Genomic DNA, 16,805 nt, shown 5'->3' with positions numbered 1-16,805 from the left:
AACTCTCACTAGTGGCTTTTATTAAATGTTGAACCTAAGCTGGAAACAACTGAATGAGCTCAACTGAACAGTTTAATAGTTGATCTAAACTCCAGGAGTTAGACTCCCAAAACCAGAGTACAGGCTCTTTAGGAGGAAGAACAACTAATGTATCAAAACTCAGAGCTGAGATTTCTGTTCAAGTCCAGAGAAAAGATGAAAGATCTTCCTCTCTGCTCCAGTATTGGTGGTGGCCTTTAAGATGATCCTGATCTGTTTTGAACAATCATCCTCATGTTCCTGTATGAGACGGGCTGTCACACTAAAATTAATCTTTTTACTTTCTTTTTATTATAAGACTCAAACTGTAAAGACTTCAGCTATGAAAATAATTTCAGGTATTTTTATGATGGTTTTTTAAATGTAGTTTATTAATTAAGACAGCCCAGCAATTTCTTGTTGAGCAAAGCTCATAAAATGATTATTTTCTCATCTCGCTCCTAAATTTCTGGATATGTTTATTCATGCAGGTGCAGCGATAGGACAGTCAAATCTCCCAGTGACAAGATTGGTGAGTACTACAATTCTGCTTTATATTTATTGATCTATTGTCAGTAACATCTAAAGTGGAATGAGGAATGTGCTGATTCTGTAACAAATCCATATTTGGGAGAATTGAAAATTCTTATCAGAGCTGTTAGCTGACACAAGGTTAGAAAGATTAAGACTCATTACTGAGTTTTGTTGTGAATCTTAGATAAAGGGGGTAAAAACCGACCTTCTCCTTAAGTTATTCTTTAGCTTGATAGAAAATATCAGGGAGAATTTGAAAGGACTTTGATACGATTTTACTGGAAAATACAACTGTCCTAATCAGAATCTGTACACTCAAAATCAATTAAACTTTATTTGTTTAGCACTTTTCAGACAAATATAAATGAAAGTGTTTAAAATAAAGCAACCATGTTTAAACATGGGGGTGTTTGGGGATTTGAACAGGGCATTTATGTGGTTTGCATCATGTTCTCCTCATGTGGGTGGGTAAGTGTGGATACTCTGGCTTTGTCCCACAGTTCAAAAACATTGTAAACATCGATTATTTTTCCTTTAAATTCTCCTAAAGAGAGAGTGTGAATGACGGATTGTCTCGCTGTGTTGGTCCAGTGTGTACCCGCCTTTAGCCAACTTATTACTGAACTGTGATTGTTTTATAAAAGTATTTTATGTGTGGAAACCAATTGTTTGGCCAAAATGATATTGTCATGTAGTGTTATATGATGTGATAATAGCATGAGGAGTAATATGTGTTCTGTGTCACTTCTGGAGAAAAGCATTGGTTTAATCAGGCAGAGAACAGTGGAAGTGTTTGTGGAAACCAGCATAATGATCTACAGTTCACAGGAGACTTTGTTCCTTTTTATTAAGGAAAAATATTTTTTAACTGTGGGTTGGCTTAGTCAATTTATATCTTATTTTTATTTGGGGGGGTGAGGGGTTTGTCCATGACACAGATGTTGCTCGTGGCAAACCTGAGCCGCTTTCTGAACCAATGGTACAGCCAGGCAGTTTTTCCTTTAAATGATACAAAGCCCGATACACACTTTGCAGAAATACTTGCTGTATTACTTGTCACACGCTCCGAAGACACAGCGCAATATGTCCCATCACAATGCAGAGCTATTTATTTTCAGAACCGAGCAGGGGAAGAGGAGCTTTAGCGGAATGGTGGTTTTGGAATCTTAAAACGCTGGTTCTGTGTTGACGAGAAGTCCAAATGATAAACAGCTGTGGCAGAATCGCCAGGACTTGTCCCTGTTTGAATAAGCCAAGCCCATAGTTTTCCTTTTCACCATCACCCTTCCAAGTGGCGCTGGCATGCACCTGTAGCGCATCATCTTCTAATACAGGCGATGATGCTGGATAGAGTGGGCCATCAGAGCTGATGAGGTGAAAGTAGAGGTGTCACCTCGGCTCTAATTGGTTCACCATCCAGCATACCAGACATTTTCCTGGTAGGCCAGTGTGTTTTTTGTACTGATAAAGTTTATTTATTGGTCTGACTGGTCCATAAACTCAGTCGGTCAGCAGCTCAACTAACTCTTGGCCAGCCCGCTCAAATCTTCAAAGAGCACCACCTTTCACTGTGGTCCCTGCACCTGAGTCTTTCATTCATCCAAACAGTTATTACAAAACTTTATGTCCTGACCACCGGCCCATGAAACACGTTAATCTGCAGCTTATTGGTTGTTTACCTACTGAAACCAGGATGAATCAGATTCTTTAAACCCCTTCTGGCTCTGAGCCTGTGGATGCAGCTACTTGTTGGAATCGAGCAGAACAATGGAGGCGCAGAGGAAGTGTATGATGGAAAAATGTAAAAATCCAACATGAGAACAGCTGGTTGTGTTCACTGGTTAACTGGTTGTGTTCACTGGTTAACTGGTTGTGTTTACTGGTTAAAACAACACATCTTAAATTTGGTTCTTTAATATTTTCCTAAACTAAATTGTCTAATTGAAAGTGAGGACATTATTTTTAAACGTCATCCATCAAAATTAAGTGAGTCAGCAAATTTCTGATTTTCTTCATTAGCCTGTTTGTTATTGATTGTGAGCTGAAAATCTGATACTTTTGGGTCAAAATGTGTTACAGGCAGCTTCTGTGTATGTGTTTATGGACAATATACAGAAATATATTTTTAAGATTGTACACCTAAGTCCAGATGTTAATACTGGCGCTGATTGGCTCTTTACCAGAGAATCCAATAATTCTGGTCATGACTGCATCGTAATGATAAAAGAAAAATCTCCATCAATCTTTAGTTGAACCTTGTTGGGATAACATCTCCAGAAGAGAAGAGCAGGCAGCAGACACAGAGACACTACTTCTACACTTCAACTGGAAATAGTTTTATCTCATCCTCATTTTTCATGTCGGTTCTGTTTTTTTTCTTTCAAACACAAATTCGGATGAATTCTGCTCTAATATTCATTGCTGTGCTGGAGTATTGAATTTTATATTTTATTAAAAAAAGACAACTTTTGGAAGTATGTAACATGTCTACTCTCACTAATTCCTGCTAACTCACTGCATGGTTTCACTGATTTAAAAAAGTTACACAGATGATATAGGCCTATTTAAGGGAGCGCCAAGATTCATGGCGTGCATGATCGTATATGAGCCAACATGCCAGGGCAATTTTTTGTCCCAGCCCACATCTGGCTCTAGTTACCAGCTGTTGTCATGCATCTCTTCGCATAACCAGCTTATTGTATTAAACACATACTTGAGTGTTGCAGGTTTAACAACTATGTCTTGTAGTGAAATGGCTCAGCCACTTTATAGAATGTTTACTGACCTAAACATGCTCATCCTTTTGGTTTTTGTCGCTGGAGTTGTGTACTTACTTGGCCAACATGTGACATGTTTTGCTTGATTTAAGGTGTGGCTCCTTGAGATGAATCACAGAGTGATCAGACCTGAGGCTGTGTTTGCACTGTTTATACTACTGGGCCATTACAAGCTGGTCATTGAAAGCCGTCCTGCAAATTTTCAATATTTTCCTGCGCCAACACGCCTGATTCAAATCAGATGGATCCAACAGTGAAACAATAACTCATTCATGTGAATGTCTGTTTGAGCAGGGAAACATTGAAAACTTGCAGGACGAGGGCCATGGTTCCCCACTGAGCTAGAGTTATCTCTGAGTCAGTGTGAGCATGTATAAGAGCCAATCCAAAGTTAATAACCAACGCTGATTTAATCTTACCAACTTCTGTTTATACAAAGAGTCATGTGACGTTTCTGAGTCACAGTAGTACGTTAGCACATACGTCACCTGTACCCAATGTTCACATTAACTAGATTATTCACCGTGTCCGTACAGTGTGATGCATTAAGATCCCGAAACTATTTCTGGTGTTTCCCACAGGAAAGAGATTGAAACTGCTTTATCAAGCTGAGACAGGAGAGGTTTATTATCTGCTACTCTCAATCACCCTACATGTTTCCATGTCTGTCACATAGTTTCTACACAGCCAGTTTACCGGGCACTGTATGACTTTGAGGCTCTGGAAGAAGATGAAGTCTCATTCACTAAGGATGACATCATCATCATCAACTCTAAGCCCCGCAGTGATGGGTGGATGACCGGAACTGTGCAGAGAACCGGCAAATCCGGCTTCCTGCCATCAAACTATGTTGAATGTAAGTAGCATCATGCCGTCTGAACCAGAGTTGTGAAGCTCAGCTTAAAAACAACACAGATATCCAGCCACCGTTAAAGCATCATGGTGGCTTGTGATTAGTTTAAAAAATATGATCCATGTACTCAGCTGTTTGAACAGATCTCTCTTTAAACTCATCGTAGGCTGCAGTTCTCCACTTACAGAGCTAAACACAAACCAGCTGGCTTCTTTGAATGAACTCTTCATGTTTCAAAACAAACTGGACAAATTTAAAGGGTTTATTTAATCATAAACATTTATTTAGTTAGAATTAGTCATGTACATAAAAATATAATAAATAAATATATTTAACAAATAGCTTTTAGACCATGACCTTAGGACCAAAGAGCCCTGATGGTTCACCTCTGGAGCTGAGTAAATATGTAGAGAGATCATTTACCTGTTCTAAAGGTGGCACACACACTCACACACCCCCAACAAAGATGACAATTTAATACCAGAGTGTCTAAGAGGAAAGTCGTTCTGACTCAGATCTGATGAAGAGAGTTCTGGTGAACTGGTTTGTCTTCTCCCATCAGGTGTCTCTGGTGTCAAACTGGATTCAAACACAGAGTCTGGTTCTTCCGAGGATGAAATGGAGACGATGAAGGTGAGAAAAATAATTATCTGACCTTCCACACAAATTTAGAGCTCAGCACTCAGCAGGTCATATAAAGATTTTAACGTCTGCGGCTGCTGATGCTTGTTCAGAGGGACAGACATCAATGCTGTGATTATAAAAACAGGTTTATAGATCAGATTTTAAGTTTACTGCAGCGCAGACAGGTGAGTTTTATCTTAACCTTGATCTCATACCGCACCACAGCTTTTTATTCTTTATTTCTGTCACAGAAATGTGTGATTTTCTTTTTCTTTTCAACATAATTTCTCTGAATTGAAGCTTTGTTGTCATAAACTGTAGAATTCATGATCTGCACAAAATGCTTCAGTTATGTTCAGACTGTAAGAATATTTTTCTGAACAGAAATTGGTTAATTTGTTATCAAACATGTTTCTTTTATATTTCAGGCTCCTTTAGACTTCACTCCAGAAGTTGAAACTGAATCTGCACAAGTCTTGTACAGGTGATCCTCAAACTCATCTCATGACCCTGTTTCATCAGCCTGAAGCTGTTATTATTCAGGTTGTATCAGCAATACTGGCTCCACAGTAGCTGCTGTTTGAAGCAGTTTTGGTATTTTCAGCAGTTATTACATGAATATGTGAAGATATGTGTACATGTTTGTAAAAGGCTTAAATCAAAATATCAAACACTAAGTAAATAATCCAGTATGATTACTGAAGGTTGAAGTAAATTCTGTTTCACCCTCAGCTGTATCTTTGCTATTAATTAAATTACCCTCCCAGTCGGCCTCCTTTATTTTCTCGTTTATTGTTCTTGGCTGGATCCTGAGAGGAATTCCTTTATTACTTGAACACATTGAACATGAAAATCAGAGGATGTGTGCAGGTCATACAACGTTTTAAAACTCTCACTAGTGGCTTTTATTAAATGTTGACCCTAAGCTGGAAACAACTGAATGAGCTCAACTGAACAGTTTAATAGTTGATCTAAACTTCAGGAGTTAGACTCCCAAAACCAGAGTACAGACTCTTTAGGAAGAAGAACAACTAATGTGTCAAAACTCAGAGCTGAGATTTCTGTTCAGGTCCAGAGAAAAGATGAAGAGTCTTCCTCTCTGCTCCAGTATTGGTGGTGGCCTCTCGTTGGCTGAGCTTCGGATAGTTTGTTGATTTGAGTGAAAAACAAGGACCCGTTCCAGAAAGTGGGTTATTGTATCTGAGTATAAGTGTTCTGTTACCATGGTAACCGACTCCGTGAAGTGATCCTACTTGTTGGCAGATTCACTATAAAGAAACTAGCCCCACACATTACCCCACATTCTGGATGCTGCATGTTTCTGCCAGTGGAATGTTGGCTTGTAGAAGGGCCCTGAGTGTGTGCTGTGCTTTAGGGTTCATGCTACATTTTAGACACTTTAGACTTTAATTTGATCCAAAGAATAAACAGTAGTTTGGGTAATTTTTCTCCAATGTGTCAGCGTTTATCAAGTGGAGTCTGATAATGGTTTTTAATGTTGTTTAAAAAGACTCGTTGTCATTTAGCCTCTCTGTGTCCTGCAGGTTCAAGTGTCCTGGTCCAGGTTCGTTCCAGTGTGCGCTGACTGGACTGGTGTTTGTTACAGCTCATGAGGTGGAGATACAGTACAGGACCGACCAGTGGGATGAGAAGCTCCTCCAATCAGCTGGAAAGACCCCGGCTGGACCGCTGTTCAACATCAAGTGTTCTGAGGATGCCGTCCATCAGCTTCACCTCCCACACTGCGAAACAAAGGAAGGTGAGCCAGACACGGTTAGTTAGTGATGAAGCCCATGGTCCTGTTAGTGACCCCTACAGGCTGCAGATGGCAACTACAGCCACAGTCTGATCAAACACTGTGTGGTGTTTATTCTGCATCACATTTTTCATTTCAGTATCCAAAATTTAAAAATTAGCTTAGTTCTTCACAGTAAACTGATAGATGTGTTTAACATAAATTTAATCACAATATTATTTTTACAGCTGCTTCAGAAGAAACATGTTATTCTCATCCATTTTCTTTAGTGGATTTCATGTATGTCTGACCTTTAAACTTTGAGAAATTTCTGGATATGAGTGAGAATTTTAAAGTGAAGAATAGTGCAAAATAAAAATTTCTCATCTGGGAATCACAAATAAAAACATACATTTCCTCTAAATTTCTCTAGTTCTTTTTTCTCTGTTCTGTTTTCTCATTCTGCTTTTTTTCTCTATAAAATCTTTAAAATCAATACAACTTTACATCTGTGGACATCAGCTCTCTTCTGAAAGCGGTCCTGAATCCAGCAGTGTTGATAGTTGTGTGAGAAAAGGCCTCATCAGACAGTGATGACTTCTACGGTTTCATGATTCATTATAAAAATTACCACTGATGATATAATGAAGTTGTCATTTTTATATTTATCTACTCTGTTTTCACAGCTCTGCTCTCTGGAGGCGTCCTGTCTGTCCTCCACATCTCTGATGATGGGATGAGCATCCTTGAGCCGCTGCAGATCACAGAAACTCATGTGATTGTAAAAGTTCCTCATCTGTCTGCCTTCGGCCTTGTCTGGGATCTCATAACGGGGTTTTTGAACATGAAACCGATTAAGGGACAGGTCCTGTTGTTCCTCAGACTGCCAAACACTGAAACACAGAAGCAGAATCTTGATGTGTTTCTGTTGCCAAGCAACATCCCTGTGAAGGAGGTAAAGAGTTATTATAACCTCACTTTTCCTTTTCTTCCTCCTGCTGGTTGATCCTGCAGAGTTCCAGGTCAGATTAGATAGTAAATCTTATCTAGAGCTTCTCACTCTATTCAAAGGTCCTGATGACCACAGATCAAGGTTGGAACGTAGATCACCAGGTGGTAATGCTCATCGTCAGAGCTGATAACAGCAGCACATTCATTCATTTCAACTACATTATGGAAAATATTTATACAGTGATGGAAAAAGTTTTTTGGACACCCCGCGTATTTGTGAAATATTACATTAAGATTCATTCATTCTCTTTTTAATCATTCTTAGTAGTCAAGTGCAAATTCTTTTAATACCATCACACCCAAAATGCTAAACAAACCCTAAAAACGTACAATTGATTGGTTCCATAAAAACACAGGAAATTTTGAGTACTGTGTAATTTTGATACCAGTGATCCACCAGTGAAGGTTGTGCTTTTTTTTTTTAAAGACACAATTTGTGTTGCTCTGCTTTGTGTCTGTTTAAAATGAGCACATTTGAAGGTTCTTTAGAGACAAAATGATTGAAACAAAGAACTTAACACATGCCAGAGATACAGATTCTCATCCTGGAGGGGAACAGCTGCTGCCAGACATCCGGGAAGTGCAGATGGATAATAACTGCAGAGATACAGACCAACCAACAGCTTGGAAGATGAACCAAGATCTGGGGGTCCATAGATTTCTTCAGCAGGGAATGGTCGCATCCTGATCTGCATGAGCAGGAAAACCCTTCATCACAGGAGCTTCAGCAGCAGTAGTCAAACCAAACTGGTGTCCAGTGTTTCACCCACACTGTACGTAGCCGACTGTTAGATCGCGGCTTAAGGTCCTTCAGGCTGTCAAAAAGCTCCTGATCTATGAGAGATAGAGGTTAGTCTGGCATCGTTGGGCCCAAACACACAGAAGAACTTGTTAAAACTGTTATGAATTTAGTTTACTTAGTTTTTTTTTTTTGGAAACAATGAACCAAAAGATATTATTTGTTTTTGTTTGTGTCTCAGTGTAAAAGACCTTAAAAGTTAAACTGAAGCTGTCTGAGAAGCTGCTGCTGTTGTGGCCCAAGGTGTTATCTTTGCTGGAATATGCTAACTTTACATTTTTTGGACCTCACTGCATTGACATCAATCAACCACAGACACATTATCCAGTATGAAGGGAGGCAATTAACAGAGAAGCACTTAAAACAGAACAAATCTGTGTGTAAAGGAGAGCGATTGATAAGTCCTCTAATTTAAAAGTTGTGCTGTGTCTCAAGGTCTGTGCACAGCATGAAGACTCTGAATACGTCAAGGTTCCCCCCACCTGTAAACTGATCAGAGATCAGAGTTACTCCGTTCACTGTCCAGTTGCCTGCATGATTCAACCACCAGTGAGTTTTTCTAGAAACTTTGTTAAAACTGTAACTTTCATTAAATTGATAGTTTAGTTAAATTTGGATGAATTAAAGATACTGACACCGTACTCCCGATTTCTAGAGGGAAGATTTTGACCCAGACTTTGGACCAAACTACCACCCAACCTTTGAGATCCGCCTGCCTACAAACACAAAAGAAGTGACGATCACAGTCAGAGACCACACAGACACAGAAGTCTGGGAGCGTGAGGTTGATCTGCCAGGTAAATTCTAACTACATCTCAATCAAATCAAATTTTATGTGTACAGTCTTTTACAGTAACTAAAAGGCACTCAAAGTTCTTTATAATTGAGTCATAAAAAGTATGTAAAAACACTGCATAAAAACATAAAATAATTCAAACACAGAAACACAATTAGAAATGCTACAGTGCTGCAGGGTATTCAGACCCTTCCAGAAGTGCAGAAAAAGGACAAATAAAATAATAAAGTACACCTAAAACCAAAACTGCTCTAGTTGGAATTGAAAGCAAATCTTCAGATTTGATTTATAAACGTCACCCACCTGGTAGAGATACAGTAAAGAACATAGAGTTACACTTGCAGATGGATCCATCATGCCTTCATTCTTTGTTTAATTTATTTAAGCTTGATTTTAAATTATAATGTTGGCTGAGCAGATGCCAGAAAACACTTGTGGGGCAGATGAGGAGGAAAGAGAGAGGAAATAATCAAACCCATCAAACAGTAATGCACGTACACTTTTGGAAATCTTTAGAAATATAGAAATGGCATTAGATTGTGGTAAAACATTTAAAAGTGTCATTAAAAACTGTTTTTAGGAGGCCTTTAGAAACAGAGACAGAAATAAAAACATCCATATTCAGTGTTTTTTGTAAGAAGTTAAACTTGGTTGGAATTACAGGGAATCTGAGGGGAACTCGCCTCTGAAAGGCAGAGGAGCCCATCTAAAGACATTCAGGTGATGCTTTAGGGGGAGCCCTAAAAATAGTCCTGATGTTCATTAAACTGAATAGCATTAATTTGTCAGCAATGTGTTTATTTAATTAAATGAATTAAATCTCCCAAACGACGCAGATAAGCCGTTCTGTTCAGCACCATGGACAGCAGCTTTCTATCCTTGTTTCTGATTAAAAAAACTGCATATAGTTGCATAGAGTTTTTTTTTTTTTTTTTTTTTGGTAGTTAGCATGTTTTTTACCACGCTATGTGCACTAATATATATGTGCGTGCACGTGACTTGCAAAGTCGCAGTGCACGAGTGATAACAAGGCTCTGGTGTAATTCGAACCCTGGTTACAATCATTTGATGCAGCAAATGAAGAGGACAGTTTTCCTAAATGAGACCTGGTTTTAGGGATGTGAAACATGATAAGATATGAAGACTGTGTGATGGACTTGGATACTGGCTGCGTTTTGGGGGGAACCCGCCTGTTGTTGACGTTGGTTCAGCAGTCGCTCTTTTTCTTTCTTTTCTTTTTTCTTTAAGGGTTTTTGCATGGTAACAAGACTTCATCTCTTGTGAGCTCATTCAGGGGCGTCTCCAGCTTTTGAGGACATCCTGGGCTTAGCCCGAGGAGCTATATATATATATGTATATGTATATGTATATATATATATATGTGTGTATATATATATATATATATATATGTGTGTGTGTATATATATATATATATATATATATATATATATATATATATATATATATATATATATATATATAGATGTATACATATATATATTCGGGAGTACATTTGAATATAAAATTGATCACACACAAGAGATTCAATAATTTTTAACAAAATACACAAATTTGATATTGGCCTGTAGTTGGTTAAAACTGGCCTTCTTTTAAAAGAGGAACAATAAAAGCTGACTTACAATCTGATGGAATTTCTTTACTTTCAATCGAAAGAGTAAAAAGTATACTAAGAGGCTGTGCAACAGAATTAGCAGCCTTTTTTAAATAATAATGCTCTATCAAATCTGGTCCAGGAGGTTTTCTGTGATTTAAACATTTAAGGCCTTTTGCACTTGCTGCACAATAAAAGGTACAAAATGAAAACATTTGAGGGTTTTTACAGGGAGTTGTTGAGGCAGCTCCTATAGAGTCAAACAAAGAACCAGATGCCACAAAATGCTTGTAAAGTTATCTTTCTTTAGCTGAGCTAAATAACTATTACCAATGTCCAATGTTTGACATGTCTGCTACTGGCTCCTCCTTTGTCTGTAACTAATCTTTGCTACCCTCTACAAAATAATGAAATCAAAAAACAGAAAACAAGTCAAGCTGATAATAATACAATGTTGTAATATAATACAATTTTTTTAAATCAACATCTTCCAGCACAATGAAAGCATTAACCTTTCCTGGCTATCTAGAGCTGTTATTCAGCTATGAACTACACAGGAGGTACATGAGATAAATACAACACCAGGTAATGAAAACTTTGAGTTATTCATAATAATAAAAAAAGATGACATGAAAGAACAAAACATTACTATTGAAGTATTTCCCATGTAATTTTTTTTTAAAAAAAGGGGTTTGCCCTGATCCGGTCCAGGGTACAAAACTGGGAAAAAAATATTCCAAAAGGGGTAAAGTACTGAAAAAGAACCCCTGCTAGAGCATGAGCAATCATGATTCAAGGTATGATAACATGTTTTGTTAAAATTTGGACTTAAATGTGCAGCCTTCATTTGTGTTGAGATGTTGCAGTTCAGTTGCATTAATTAATAACTAAGAATAACTAATGATAACTAATGCTAACTAAGGATAACTAATGATAACTAATTCTAACTAAGGATAACTAAGGATAGCAGCTTAGGTAGCACTAGCATACCTAAACAAAAATGCTGTATAAGTCAGAATGATTGTTGGCTATTGTAGACACTTACGTTTCCAAACCCTGATTATAAGACAACCCCCAATTTCCATAACTAATCTTCAGAAAAAGACTATCAGTGTTTCCTCTAACATTATACCCCTACCAGATCAAATTGAACTAGTTTGATCTGATTTCTATGTAATAAGAACCCACAGCAGAAGTCCTTTAAGTCTCATTTGCTCAATAAAAGGTTTATACTGAGTTATTTTATTAAAAACTAAACAGTGTGGTGTTATTTAGCTGATATGCACTTAGACTGTATAGCATATACATGACATATGTCAGAGCTGATCCATCTGTCGCGCTCTCGGAGTTGTGTCAAACAAAAGATACACATATTTGGGACAATACTGTATATCTTACCCTTTACTTTTCTTCTAAAAAAAGCTATGGGGTTGTAGCTACTTTATTTTAGACTTTCTGTCCGTTTTGCTAGCTCTATGCTGCTTTGCCGCGCTCTGACTGCTGCTCTCTCCTCTGCACATGCGCACACAGAGCCCCTGGTTATCGGCTGTGGGTTTGTGGCGCTATAGAAGCAACGTACTGTCATCTGACACCCAGTAACGTAATTTGACGTTAGTGACAGGGCTAATCAGACCCTCCAACCCACAGTCCAGCCCTGCTCAGCCCAGCGTTGCTCTGAATGTGAGCGTGAGTGAGTGTACGTGTGTGTAACCTGCGGCTGTTGAGACACAACGGAGCGGAGCGGCTGGAGGAGCGCGGCAGTTAAGTTTAACTGCATCGGTCTTTGCTGCCGGGGCTAGACTCAAAAGACTCGGGGCTAAAGCCCCGGAAAAATCGGCTGACGACGCCACTGAGCTCATTGCTTATCACAGATGAATTCAGTCATGTTTTGGAGTTCAACAGTGCTGTGAAACCAGTTTACTTCTCTGAATTTAAGTGGACAGTAGACATGTGGACACAGAGATTATTACTACAGCAGAGCCACTGAATTAAACAGACAATGTGACATTAAATGTCTAATTATTTCAGTGTGCTTGTAAATTATTAAATAAACATTTTCTTGGCTTTCTTCCAGGTCAAAGAGGTGAAACCCCACAGAGGAATGTCTCAGGGGTTTCCCTGGAGGACCAGGTCCCAGCGGAGGACAGGCTGTTGTCAGCTCGAACACAGTTTATCAGCAGGGTGTCTGAACCGAATCTGGACAAGCTTCTGGATAAACTCCTAGAGCGCGGCGTTATAAATGAGGAAGAGATGGAGTCAGCCAGGACAAAGGCCAGAGCAGAAAAAGCTCGAGATGTGATCGACACGGTGCAAAGAAAGGGGACCGAAGCCAGCTCGGTTCTGATTGCTGCCCTCCGCGAAGTGGATTTGTTCCTTTCCAAAGTCCTGAACTTACACTGAAGCTTAACAAGAACCTGGAGCTGTGATGAAGAGTTTCTACAACAACAGACTGATTTCATGACTGTGATCTTAACGTGTGCTTTAACTGGACTTTGACTCTGAAAGTGATTCTCAGTGTGATCCAACCAAATCTGGACTGCTGTAGCTGGATGGTGAGCAGGAAAACAGTTTTACTGAGACGATGCATCTGCAGACATCAAGATTAGCAGAGCTCAAGCAAAACCAACTTTTTATAACTAACACAAACAGACACGACGGACATCAGTCAGAAGCTTGTCTACATGCAGATGCTTCAGCATCTAACCACAAAATAAATCACTCTGTCTTTCTATGACGGAGAGCACACACTCTTTCCCCTTAAAGGAAAAAATTTCACTCAAAAAACACTTTTGTGTTATTTTTCTAACTTCTTGATGCCTAAAATGAAGTCATGAAGTTTTCTTCCAGGTTTCAGCCTGAAATCTTTCAGCTCATTCACACCAGAACTTTAACCAGCCACCAGTTCTCCAGCTTTTTATGAAGAGACCTTGAGATTGTGTGAATAAGCAACCATGTAAATTTTGTTACTGTTGCTCTGGTTAGTCAAGTCAACTTTATTTATACACACATTAAAAAACAACATGATGATCAAAGTGTTGTACAACTAGGAGAGATAAAATACAAATAAAAAGCGTAGCAAAACAAAAGCTGTTGGTTCAACTGGTGAAACGAGATAAAATTTATTTTATATCTCAACATTTAAGACTAGAAGGGCTGAAACTGGATTAAGTGTTAATCATTGTGTAGAGTAAATTTTTCTCTGTGCCCCATAAAATACAGAAATCAGCCATTTATAGTAAAATTAATACTATGGATTAAACACTGTCATTGATAAGGAATTAATAATTTTCCAACCTGTGTTATATTAGATCAAACAGCAGGGTGTCTTTGGTTCAGGAGCTCAATTAATCATCATTTGTTTTAGTGCATTAGGAAATTTGTCTTACTGGATTTATTCTTTGAACATGGTCAGTATGAATGGAGCACATTTAGAACTCAATGTATAATAAAATTCCCAAATCATGTGATCATTACCAGAGGATTTATTTCCTTTATATTTTGATATATTCAACAGTCTCAGATAAAGAATATTCACCTTTTAAGAAACAGTCTGATCTCATAGTTTGGTGCAGAGAGTGCTTTTTGCTGACATACTTTAAATTTAATACATGTTTAAAGAGTCCTGTCATATGACTGAAGTGTGTTTGTGTGAGCTGATGGTGGAAATGATGCTCAGTGTTCCTGATTTGTTGGGGCTGGGGTTTAGCTGAGTGTGGCCACAGTTCTGCTCACAGTTCACAATTTTCTGATTAAGTGATGCTTACTGCACAAGAATCACCCTCAACAGAACATTAATACATTAAAGAGCTCCATCTGCTGGCTGCCTGTGTGTGGTGCATTTGAGGGGAAGCGTTGACAAGGCTTCACAACCTCATGTCATGCAGCTCCTTGTCTCATCTTTGACTCAGTGTTTAATAAAACTCAGCACTGAAGGGTCAAACTTAGTGTTTTTAAAGGGGAAATGTAGGAGAGAAAGGGTGTTAATGCAACTGTTATTTTATCTATAGCTGTATTGAATTAAAATTTGATACAAAGGTTTGTGCAAATTTTTAAAGTCATAGATTTTTAGTTTTTAAAATGTTTCCCTTCAGTGTTTGGCTTCAGTCTGCTCCTCTTCTGGACCACTAGCTTTGGAGAGGATACACCTGGAAGAAACACAAGAATTAGATGGCAGAGTCCAGACCTGAACCACACTGAGAACCTTTGGGACAGGCTGAAGAAGACTAGCAGCAGTTCAACTCTCCCATCAGAAATCCCAGATCTGCTGAAAACTGAATGCAACTCTAAAAGAAAATGATGCAACAGGATATTCATCCAAATTTCTTATTTGACCACAACATAGATGGATTCTGAAGTACCATTGGTTCATGGATCAGAAGATTTCAGACCGGTGTTGCCTTCATTCTGTCTGAATGTTGGCACTGAAAAAAAATTAATAAAAAAAAGACAGTTATTAACTAAGTAGTCCATAAAGTGACAAAATCTTTTTTACTACCCAACTCGGCATTGTACATGAATGTTTGTTAATAAACACAATTAAGGTGCTAATTCTTGTGATTTGATAGAAATAATTTTGATCCCACAGGGAACAATTTTATTTACCAGCATCTCTCCTCACATGTCAGCTGGAGCTTCTTTGTGGGGGGACACGTTAACAAGGGAGATGGTCTTAGGTCTGGGTTTTCTACTTCAAACCCATCTCTTTTGGAGAACTGAGTCCTGCAGATCTAGAATGTGGCTCTGTCTTTTCTGTCTTTATGCTGTCCATCTAGTACTCCCGGATTGGGCGTGATGTGTGAGTGGGCGGTACTTAAAACTCCCGCTCGAGCAGGTTAGATCAAGCGCAATAAATACCTCAGCTAAATTAGAAAAAAATCTTCTTGCATCAGAGCAGGTGGTGTGTCCCAGTCCGCACACTTCTATACTTCGAACACTACATTTAAATGCATAGTGCGCTGACATTGAAATTTCAGCAAAAATGCAGTGCACTGAAAGTACCCCGATGCTGCCCTAAAATCGGCCAAAAATCTAGTGTAAAACCATGGAAACTAAACAATAATAATGGATTAGATTTATATAGCGCTTTTCAAGGCATCCAAAGCGCTTTACATTGTGTGAATCCATTATTCATCCACTCCTCACTCATACCTGGTGATGGTAAACTACGTGTGTAGCCACAGCTGCCCTGGGGCAAGCTGACGGAAACGTGGCTGCCAGTCTGCGCCTACGGCCTCTCCGACCATCACCGAACATTCATCCACACATTCATACACCAGCGATGCCAACACTGGAGGCAAGGAGGGTTAAGTGTCTTGCCCAAGGACACAACGACAGATGACTGCAGGAGCGGGAATCGAACCGCCGACCTTCCGATCATTGGACGACCTGCTCTACCGCCTGAGCCACTGCCGCCCCAGACGGACGCCATCTTGTTGATGTAGCGGAAAGGGAGGGACTTTCAACCAGTTTTCCAGAGCTGAATAATGGCGGCCACCAACTAAGCAGTATAGGTGCAAACAGAAGCTATTTTGTCAAGATTTAAGTGTGAAGTTATTCTATCATAATTCTAATGTAAACTGCAGCATGCTACCTATCACTTCTATGCATGACCACAGTTATGGATCTGATCATTTGTTGGAGGCTGCAGTTAGACCGACTCAGTAGAGCAGCACACATAAATGTTAGTGGTTTTTTTTAACCGGTTTTGTGCTACGACTGATGAACGTTGGTCGGTTCTGTATGGTAATTCATTGTTGTAAAACCTCCAGATTAGCCTCCAGCACTGTGGTGTTTGTGGCATAAACAAAATGGTCCTTGATCTGAAAACTAATTTGGAAACAACACCAGTTAGAGAACCGGTCCACGTCAATGGTACCACTGACTAAGCAGTAGCTGCAAAGGTCTGCAACATAACGCGCTAACTGTAACTGTAGTAAATTGCAGTAGTATAATTACTGTTGACGTGTAAAGGTTTGAGGTGTGTAATTTTCCTCTACTTGGCTCCGCCAGATTTATTTATTTATTTTTTTTAATTTATGTTGAGGTA

At 39.0% G+C, this 16,805-nt stretch overlaps 3 protein-coding genes across 50 annotated transcripts in view; 2 read left to right on the top strand and 1 right to left on the bottom strand.

Moving 5' to 3' along the window:
- The window catches only part of LOC121628724 (NACHT, LRR and PYD domains-containing protein 12-like), a 2,607,341-nt gene that overhangs the window by 1,053,659 nt on the left and 1,536,877 nt on the right, over positions 1-16,805 (top strand). The window lies entirely within an intron of this gene.
- Positions 1-16,805, bottom strand: part of LOC121628726 (NACHT, LRR and PYD domains-containing protein 14-like) — an 829,387-nt gene that overhangs the window by 642,360 nt on the left and 170,222 nt on the right. The window lies entirely within an intron of this gene.
- On the top strand, positions 8,522-14,702 carry LOC121628764 (caspase-1-like). The gene is made up of 3 exons (XM_041968092.1): positions 8,522-8,900; positions 9,007-9,148; positions 12,834-14,702. Exons 1-3 carry the CDS (start codon positions 8,886-8,888, stop codon positions 13,157-13,159), a joined length of 483 nt encoding a protein of 160 aa, XP_041824026.1. The 5' UTR covers positions 8,522-8,885; the 3' UTR covers positions 13,160-14,702.

The sequence above is a fragment of the Melanotaenia boesemani genome, chromosome 18, assembly GCF_017639745.1.
Source record: "Melanotaenia boesemani isolate fMelBoe1 chromosome 18, fMelBoe1.pri, whole genome shotgun sequence".
Taxonomy (NCBI): Eukaryota; Metazoa; Chordata; class Actinopteri; order Atheriniformes; family Melanotaeniidae; genus Melanotaenia; species Melanotaenia boesemani.
Note: the sequence above shows the minus strand (reverse complement) of the source record. Positions and strands in the feature narration are given on the sequence as shown.

Bases quoted from the DNA above. Each gene is read 5' to 3' on its own strand.
- LOC121628764 (XM_041968092.1), top strand. The intron at 9,149-12,833 runs GTAAATTCTAAC...GCTTTCTTCCAG, and splicing joins GCGTGAGGTTGATCTGCCAG to GTCAAAGAGGTGAAACCCCA.